The sequence below is a fragment of the Rhinopithecus bieti genome, unplaced genomic scaffold (genome assembly GCF_001698545.2).
Source record: "Rhinopithecus bieti isolate Rb0 unplaced genomic scaffold, ASM169854v2 scaffold_12070, whole genome shotgun sequence".
NCBI lineage: Eukaryota > Metazoa > Chordata > Mammalia > Primates > Cercopithecidae > Rhinopithecus > Rhinopithecus bieti.
In genome coordinates, this window is record NW_016807449.1 from 1,983,766 (window position 1) to 1,993,621 (window position 9,856).

The following is a 9,856-nucleotide window of genomic DNA, read 5'->3' on the forward strand; positions in this document are numbered from 1 at the left end:
CGTTGTAAGTTACGGGCTAGCATCAGTCTATCCACTGGAGCTCTGAAGACAGGGGGCACGCTGGGCATGTAACTAGAATCCCGCACAGGAGGAGTCCACTGAGAACACTGGGGGAATGACCTGGGTCAGCACCCCTCCCTACCCCGTGTCCCCTGCTCACTGGAGCCCAGTGGTTGGGTCCTTTGTGAGGCAGGCTGAGGGGTCAGTGGATCCTGAGGGTCTGTGGTCACAGTAGGTGGGAAGTCTCAGAGGAAGGAGCCCCTCCCTGGGAGCCAGACCCCCACACCATGGCGAGCGTGGTGGTGAAGACGATCTGGCAGTCCAAAGAGATCCATGAAGCCGGGGACACCCCCACGGGGGTCGAGAGCTGCTCCCAGCTAGTCCCAGAGGCTCCCCGGGGGGTGAGCAGCCGGGCCAAGGGGATCCCGAAGAAAAAGAAGGCCGTATCATTCCACGGGTGGGTTTGTTGTATCCTGTCAGGGATGGTTCTAAAGCCCAGCACTTCCTCCAACAGAGCAGGAGTCCGACTGTGAATACTGGAGGAAGGGGAGGGGGAAAAGCCAGCAGGTGGCGGGCAGGAAAGAGGGCAGCGGTGAAGAAGACATCAAGTCGCAGGGAGGTAGAAAGGAATGAAGGTGGCCGGGCGCGGTGGCTCAAGCCTGTAATCCCAGCACTTTGGGAGGCTGAGACGGGCGGATCACGAGGTCAGAAGATCGAGACCATCCTGGCTAACATGGTGAAACCCCGTCTCTACTAAAAAATACAAAAAACTAGCCAGGCGAGGTGGCAGGCGCCTGTAGTCCCAGCTACTCGGGAGGCTGAGGCAGGAGAAGGGCGTAAATCCGGGAGGCGGAGCTTGCAGTGAGCTGAGATCCGGCCACTGCACTCCAGCCTGGGCGGCAGAGCGAAACTCCGTCTCAAAAAAAAAAAAAAAAAGAAAGGAATGAAGGTAATGGGGATGAATGGAGGGAGGAAAAAAGCCTCCTGTTTCCTGAGGAAACAGGAGGATTTGGATATTGGATGGGTTTCAATAGGTATGTTTGTGTTCTTGTCAAAATGAAAATTCTTTCGAGTTGACAGGTATTCTTGTTTGTGTTGTAAAATCTTAGTACAGCAGTGGCGCAGGAAAAATTATACACACCCCAGTAGTAAGTTTTCTAAAGGATCTTTTCCTATAATGTTTAAACCATTATTTATCTTCTCTGGTTGGCATCAAGTACTTGATACGTCTTAATAGAAGGGAAAGAAGTTGTTTCATTACTTGTAGTGGGTGCAATCCTTAGCAAACTCTACTTTTTAGAGTTTTGGGTAAAGCCTGGGTATGTGGGGAGTGGGGAGGGAAGAAGGAGAAGGGAGGCTAGTGAATGAAGAAGAAAGTAGGTGGCCGGGACAGAGAAAGGAGGATAAAGTAGGCAGTGGGGACGGAGAAGAAAAAAGTAGGTAGTGGTTGCTGGGCATGGTGGCTCACGCTTGTAATCCCAGCACTTTGGGAGGCTGAGGCAGGCGGATCGTGAGTTCAGGAGTTCAAGACCAGCCTGGCCAACATGGTGAAACCCTATCTCTACAAAAAATACAAAAATTAGCTGGGCATGGTGGCGCATGCCTATAACCCCAGCTACTCAGGAGGCTGAGGCAGGAGAATTGCTTGAACTGGGACCGGGGAGGCGGCGGTTGCTGTGAGCCAAGATCATGCAACTGCACTCCAACCTGGACAACAGAGTCAGACTCTGTCTCAAAAAAAAAAAGAAAGAAAGAAAGAAAAGAAAAGAAAGTAGGCAGCAAGGAAGGAGAATAAAGCAGGCAGCGAGGACAGAGAAGGGAGAAACTTGTATACAGTGAGAGTGGAGTCACAGCGGGTGAGGTATGGAGAAAGGAAGGCAGGAGGGGCCAGACACCGTGGAGCTGCTTCTCAACCTTTCTGCCTGCTTCTCCTCTGCAGGGTGGAGCCCCAGATGTCCCACCAGCCCATGCACTGGTGCCTGAACCTCAAGCGGTCCTCGGCCTGCACCAATGTGTCACTGCTCAACCTGGCCGCCATGGAGCCCACCGACTCCACGGGGACAGACTCCACAGTGGAAGACCTCAGCGGCCAACTCACGCTGGCCGGGCCCCCTGCCTCCCCCACCCTACCGTGGGATCCGGATGACGCAGACATCACGGAAATCCTGGTGAGGGGCCCCCACCCCACCTGCTGGGGAAGACCAAGGTCCTCCACTCGGTGGTAGCAAATACTTAGGACAGAGATGGGGTGTTTTTGACTTGGAGTGAGAACGTTCTGGTCATTCTTTGAGACGCAGAGGAACTAACTGGGAACTGCCTCCTCCTTCTCTGACAGCCAGCCATGAATCCGGGAGTTGATCTTTTATTTTTTTTCTTCTTCTTTTAGAGACAGTCTCAGTGTTGCCCAAGATGGTCTCAAACTCCTGGGCTCAAGTGATCCTCCCGCCTCGGCCTCCCACAGTGCTGGGATTACAGGCGAGAGCCACTGAGCCTGGCCTGGGTGTTGGTCTTCAGTTCATACAGTCAATCCCAAATGTCCCCAGTGAGGCTGGGCTCAGGAACCAGGCCAGATCCCTGCGCTTGGGGAGCTCCCAGTCTGGTGGGGGCAAAAGACACAGACTAGGGTGAGAAATTCTGTAACGGAGAACATCCCAGAGAAGGGCTCCTCAAGCCAGGTTGAGGGTATCAGGGAAAGCTTCCTGGAGGAGGATGTCTTGCAACTGGACCTTAGCGAGTGAGTAGGCGTCCTCTGAGGGGAGTCACCTAAGAATCTGGGGCAAAACTGAGAGGTGAGCAAGATTTAGGGAGATTTAGAGAATTTCTGGCAAAAGTATAGAGGGTTACAACTTGGTGCTTAACTCACTGCACCTCTGCTCCTCATCCCCCACCTGGCTTCCCCTGGGCCAGGCCTGAAACAGGCTCTACCAGATACTGAGAACTACACTAACAATAGCCATGATCTTCATGATGCTGATGAGATTCACTAGCACTTACTAGCACTTTCTATGTTCAGGGAGCCCGGTTTTCTCATCTGTAAAATGGAGATGCATACATTCGTTTCTTTATTTTTGAAATTTATTTATGTATTTATTTATTTATTTATTTATTTATTTTTGAGATGGAGTTTCGCTCTTGTTGCCCAGGCTGGAGTGCAGTGGCGCAATCTCGGCTCACAGCAACCTCCGCCTCCTGGGTTCAAGCCATTCTCCTGCCTCAGACACCCTAGTAGCTGGGATTACAGGTATGCGCCACCACAACCGGCTAATTTTGTATTTTTAGTAGAGACGGGGTTACTCCATGTTGGTCAGGCTGGTCTCAAACTCCGGACCTCAGGTGATCTGGCCGCCTCGGCCTCCCAAAGTGCTGGGATTACAGGTGTGAGCCACTGCGCCCAGCTTTTATTTATTTTTAAGGCAGGGTCTTGCTCTGACTCCCAGGCTGGAGTGCAGTGGCACGATCACAGCTCACTGCAGCCTGGGCTCAAATGATCCTCCCATCTCAGCCTTCCAAGTAGCTGGGACCACAGGCACACACGTAGCTAATTTGTTAAAAACTTTTTGTAGGTCAGGCGCAGTGACCTATAATCCCAGCACTTTGGGAGGTCAACGCGGGTGGATCACGAGGTCAGGAGTTCGAGACCAGCCTGGCCAATATGATGAAACCCTGTCTCTACTAAAAATACAAAAATTATCTGGGTGTGAGGGTATGTGCCTGTGATGTCATGTGTCTATAGTCCCAGCTACTGGTGAGGCTGAGGCAGGAGAATGGCTTGAACCCGGGAGGCGGAGGTTGCAGTGAACCGAGATCGCGCCACTGCACTCCAGCCTGCATGACAGAGCAAGACTCTGTCTCAAAATAAATAAATAAATAAACAAATAAATAAATAATTTTTGTAGAGACAGAGTCTCACAATGTTGCACAGTCTGGTCATAACGTCAAGCAATTTTGGGGCCTCAGCCTCCCGAAGTGCTGGGATTACAGGAGTGCAACACCATGCCCAGCCACATACATTCTTTTTAACAAATATCTCTTTTCCTTTCTTTCCTTTTTGAGATGGAGTCTCACTCAGTAGCCAGGCTGGAGTACAGTGGCGCGATCTTGGCTCACTGCAAACTCCACTTCTCGGGTTCAAGTGATTCTCCCACCTCAGCCTCCCAAGTAGCTGGGATTACAAGAGCGCCACCACACCTGGCTAATTTTTGTATTTTTAGTAGAGATGGGCTTTCACCATGTTGGCCAGGCTAGTCTCGAACTCCCAACCTCAGGTGACACCTGCCTCAGCCTCCCAAAGTGCTGGGATTATGGATGTGGGCCACCACACCTGGCCTCTCTTTTTCTTTTTCTTTTTATTTTTTTTCATTTTCTTGAGACAGGGTCTCACTCTATTGCCTAGGCTGGAGTGCAGCAGCATGATAATAGCTCACTGCAACCTCAAACCCTTGGGCTTAAGTGATCTTTCCACCTTGACCTCCCAAGTAGGTGGGACTACAGGTGCACACCACCTTGGGCTTAAGTGATCTCTCCACCTTGACCTCCCAAGTAGGTGGGACTACAGGTGCACACCACCTTGGGCTTAAGTGATCTCTCCACCTTGACCTCCCAAGTAGGTGGGACTACAGGTGCACACCACCTTGGGCTTAAGTGATCTCTCCACCTTGACCTCCCAAGTAGGTGGGACTACAGGTGCACACCACCTTGGGCTTAAGTGATCTCTCCACCTTGACCTCCCAAGTAGGTGGGACTACAGGTGCACACCACCTTGGGCTTAAGTGATCTCTCCACCTTGACCTCCCAAGTAGGTGGGACTACAGGTGCACACCACCTTGGGCTTAAGTGATCTCTCCACCTTGACCTCCCAAGTAGGTGGGACTACAGGTGCACACCACCTTGGGCTTAAGTGATCTCTCCACCTTGACCTCCCAAGTAGGTGGGACTACAGGTGCACACCACCTTGGGCTTAAGTGATCTCTCCACCTTGACCTCCCAAGTAGGTGGGACTACAGGTGCACACCACCTTGGGCTTAAGTGATCTCTCCACCTTGACCTCCCAAGTAGGTGGGACTACAGGTGCACACCACCTTGGGCTTAAGTGATCTCTCCACCTTGACCTCCCAAGTAGGTGGGACTACAGGTGCACACCACCTTGGGCTTAAGTGATCTCTCCACCTGTACCTCCCAAGTAGGTGGGACTACAGGTGCACACCACCTTGGGCTTAAGTGATCTCTCCACCTTGACCTCCCAAGTAGGTGGGACTACAGGTGCACACCACCTTGGGCTTAAGTGATCTTTCCACCTTGACCTCCCAAGTAGGTAGGACTACAGGTGCACACCACCATGCCCAGCTAAACAAATGTTTTTGTTTCTTTCTTTCTTTTGTTTGTTTTTGAGACTGGTTCTTGTTCTGTTGCCCAGGCTGGAGTGACAGCATGACAGCCCAGGCACAATATTGGCTCACTGCAGCCTTGGCCTCCCCAGGCGCAGGTGATCCTCCCACCTCAGCCTCCCAAGTAGCTGTAACTACAGGCAGATGCCACCACAGCCAGCTAATTTTTTTTTTTTTTTTTTTTTTTTTTGAGATGGAGTCTCGCTCTGTTACCAGGCTGGAGTGCAGTGGTGTGATCTCAGTTCACCGCAACCTTCACCTCGGGTTCAAGCAATTCTCCTGCCTCAGCCTCCCGAGTAGCTGGGACTACAGGCATGAGCCACCACACCCAGCTAATTTTTGTACTTTTAGTAGAGATGGAGTTTCACCATGTTGGCCAGGATGGTCTTGATCTCTTGACCTCATTATCTTCCCGCCTCAGCCTCCCAAATTGTTGGGATTACAGGCGTGAGCCACCACGCCCGGCTTCACCCAGATAATTTTTAAAACAAATTTTTGAGGCCGGGCTTGATGGCTCACGCCTGTAATCCCAGCACTTTGGGAGGCTGAGGTGGGCAGATCACCTGAGGTCAGTAATTCGTGACCAACCTGATCAACATGGAGAAACCCCATCTCTATTAAAAATATAAAATTAGTCGGGTGTGGTGGCACATGCCTATAATCCCAGCTACTTGGGAGGCTGAGGCAGGAGAATCGCTTGAACCTGGGAGGCGGAGGTTGCAGTGAACCGAGATCGTGCCATTGCACTGTGGCCTGGGCAACAAGAGCAAAACTCCGTCTCAAAACAAAACAAAACCCAACTAAGGCAGACAGCCATGTAGTAACCTCCGCAAGGTCAAGGTTGTAGAGCTCCTAAAGAAGCAGGACCAGGACAAGAAGGCTGCTGCTTTTGTCACTAATACAAAAGGCCTTTCTCTCCCCAAGACTCCCCTGGGTTGAGTGGGGGATATTTGGAGGGGAGAGACTGAGGCAGGGAGGCCAGAGCTGAGGCTGGGCGAGGGTCCAGGGAAGGAAGAGGAGCTGCAGAGAAGAGAACATGGCAGAGAGTCTGGGCTGGGAAGGATGCCTGGGAGACATCTCCTCCCTCAGACAGAAGAGCTCTCCGCCCTCTCTTGGGGAGTGTCTCTCGGGCAGCACTTGCAGCCGTTTGCCTCCCACCAGAGCTATTTCTGAGTCACATCCCCCAGTGGATCGTGAAGCCTGAGAAAGTGCCGCAGGCAGCCAGGATCAAGGTCTGACACAGCTGCCAGCTGGCTGTGGGGCTGCAGGGGAGTGTGGGCCTCTAAGGGGCTTCAAGTTCCTTCTCGGTGAAATGGAAAAAGTAATGACCTTGGGGTGCATGCTGGAGAGGTGAGAGGGGGCAGCAGGAGCTGGAACCAGCACCCAGCACCTGAGCTGCATCCAGAGAGAAGGCAGGGACAGGCAGAGAGAAGGGCACAGAGCCCAGAGAGAGGGGACGGAGACCCAGAGAGAGGACAGAGACCCAGAGAGGGAGACAGAGACCCACAGAGATGGGGACAGAGACCCAGAGAGAGAGGAGGACAGAGACCCAGAGACAGAAGGGGACAGAGACCCAGAGAGAGGGGAAGGGAGACCCAGGGAGAGGGGGGCAGAGACCCAGAGAGAGGCAGATAAGAGACCCAGAGAAAGGAGGATGGAGACCCAGGGAGAGGGGACAGAGACCCAGAGAGAAGGAGACAGAGACCCAGAGAGAGAGAAAGGGAGAGAGACCCAGAGAGAGGGGGATGGAGACCCAGAAAGAGGGGGATGGAGACCCAGAAAGAGGGGGACAGAGACCCAGAGAGAGGGAGACAGAGACCCAGAGAGATTAGGAGAGACACCCAGAGAGAGACGGATGGAAACCCAGAGAGAGAAGGAAAGAGACTTGGAGGGTAGGGGGACAGAGGTTCTGGGGAAGGAACAGATGGGTCCAGTGTGAGAGAGATGGAGACTCAGAGACAGAAAAGGAGATTATCCAGGGCTGGGCACAGTGGCTCACACCTGTAATCCCAGTACTTCGGGAGGCTGAAGTGGGCAGATCACTTGAGGTCAGGAGTTCAAGAGCAGCCTGGCCAACATGGTGAAACCCGGTCTCTACTAAAAATACAAAAATTAACCAGGTGTGGTGGCAGGTGCCTGTAATCCCAACTACTCAGGAGGCCGAGGCAGGAGAATCACTTGAACCCTGGAGGTGGAGGTTCCTGTGAGCCGAGATCATGCCACTGTGCTCTAGCCTGGTGGACAGAGGGAGACTCCATCTCAAAAAAAAAAAAAAAGAAGAAGAAGAAGGAGGAGGAGGAGGAGGAGGAGAAGAAGGAGAAGGAGAAGGAGAAGAAGAAGAAATGCATCCTGGCTAACACAGTGAAACCCCGTCTCTACTGAAAACAAAATACAAAAAAATTAGCCGGGCGTGGTGGCGGGCACCTGTAGTCCCAGCTACTCGGGAGGCTGAGGCAGGAGAATGGCGTGAACCCAGGAGGCGGAGCTTGTAGTGAGCCGAGATGGCGCCACTGCACTCCAGCCTGGGCGACATAGCGAGACTCCATCTCAAAAAAAATAAAAAATAAATAAAATAAAAAATAAAAAATAAAAAAAAGAAGAATAAATGATTCATAGTAGGGAGACAGAGACCCACAGTAGGAAAGTGGGGGAGCAGAAGCCTAGAGAGATGGGGACATCACAGAGAAGGGAGATAGAGACCTAGAAAAAAGGACAGATACTGAGAGAAAGGAAAGGCAGAGGCTCCAAGAGGGATGGATGACAGAGACCCAGAGAGACAAAGGCACAGTGAACACAAAACGAGTAAGAGAGACTGACAAAGGGAGATGGAGATGCAAAGAGAAGATACAGAAGACAGGGCCAGACACCCAAACTGTGGGAAAAAGGAAAGGAAAGAAACCTGGGGAAGAAGACAGAGACCTCCAACCTGGCCAACACACTGGAAACCCATCTCTACCAAAAATACAAAAATTAGCCGGGCGTGGTGGCACATGCCTATAATCCCAGCTACTCAGGAGACTGAGGCAGGAGAATCACTTGAACTCAGGATGTGGAGGTTGCAGAGAGCCGAGATAGCGACATTGCCCTCCAGCCTGGTGACAGAGTGAGACTCCATCTCAAAAAAAAGAAAGAGAAAGAAAGAAAAAAAGCAGACAGAGACCTAAAGAGTAGAAAGGCAGAGACTCAGAAAAAAGAAGTCAGAGACTCTGAGATTTGGGAGACAGAGCTGAATCAGGAAGAGATAGAAAACCAGAAATAGAGGAGGGGGATAGAGACCCAGAGAGAGAAGGAACAAACACAGGGGCTGGGTGGGGACAGAGAACTGGAAAGAGGGGGACAGAGAACCAGGTGGTGATGGAGACCCTGGTTGAGAGAGTGTCAGTTTCCAGGTAGGAGGAAGGACAATGGGAACTCTGTGAAGGTAGTTGTTACTTGTATCTCCATTTCACAGGTAGGGAAGCAGAGGCACAGAGAGATAAAGTCTCCTCCATAAGGTCATACGGCTAGTAACTGGGAGAAATTAGCTGACCCTAGATCCTGTTTCCTTGGTTTCCAGAACAATTACCCACAGGAAACCCAAGAAGTTCTGAGTCTTCAGGTTAGAAAGATACTTTGTGTAATGCTTTCTATTGCTGTGAAACCAATTACACCAAAACTTCAAACAACAACCTGGAAGGACTCAGCTGGGTAGTCCCAGCTCAGGTTGTCTCAGGAGGTTACAATCAAGATTTTGGCAGGGGCTGCAGTCACCTGAAGGTTGGACTGGGGCCGGAGGTTGTGCTACCAAAATGGGGCACTCACGTGCCCTTGGCTGGAGGCCTCAATTCATTGCTACATGGGCCTCTTCATAGGTGGCTGCTTATGACATTGAGGCTATCATTCCCCAGAGGAAGAGAGAGCAAAAAAGAAACAGTTCTTCTCATGAAGTAGTCTCTTATCTCACATATCATCGACTCTACTTTATTCTACTTTTTTTATTTTTTGAGACAGTCTCTGTCACCCAGGCTGGAGTGCAGTGGCACAATCTCAGCTTACTGCAGCCTCTGCCTCCCAGGTTCAAGCAATTGTCATGCCTTAGCCTCCTGAGTAGCTGGCATTACAGGTGTGCACCATCACACCTGGCTAATTTTTATATTTTTTGTAGAAATAGGGTTTCACCATGTTGGGCAGGCTGGTCTCAAACTCCTGACCTCAGGTGATCCGCCTGCCTCAGCCTCCCAAAGTGGTGGGATTACAAGCATGAGCCACCACACCCATCTTGCCATATTCTATTTCCTGGGTGTGAGTCACTAAGTCCAGCTCATACTCAAGTGAGGCAAATAAGGCTCCATGTTTTAAAGGAATGTCAAAGAATTTATGGACATATTTTAAACTATCACATTTTGTGGGATTTTTGTAGCTGCCCTTTATTGGGATGAGAAAGTTCCTTTCTATTTCTAGTCTGTTGAGTTTTTTTTTTTTTTTTTTTTTTT

The 9,856-nt window shown here is 51.1% G+C and overlaps 1 protein-coding gene across 6 annotated transcripts in view; it reads left to right on the forward strand.

Annotated features, from left to right (window-relative positions):
• The first annotated feature begins 210 nt into the window (after positions 1 to 210).
• Positions 211 to 9,856, forward strand: part of TSKS (testis specific serine kinase substrate) — a 30,200-nt gene continuing 20,554 nt past the window's right edge. For all 6 annotated transcript variants that reach the window (XM_017882257.1, XM_017882258.1, XM_017882256.1 and 3 more), the window contains exons 1-2: positions 211 to 457; positions 1,940 to 2,168. In XM_017882257.1, coding sequence (XP_017737746.1) covers positions 288 to 457; positions 1,940 to 2,168 — 399 coding nt within the window. In that variant the 5' untranslated portion in view covers positions 211 to 287. The remainder of the gene's footprint in view (positions 458 to 1,939; positions 2,169 to 9,856) is intronic.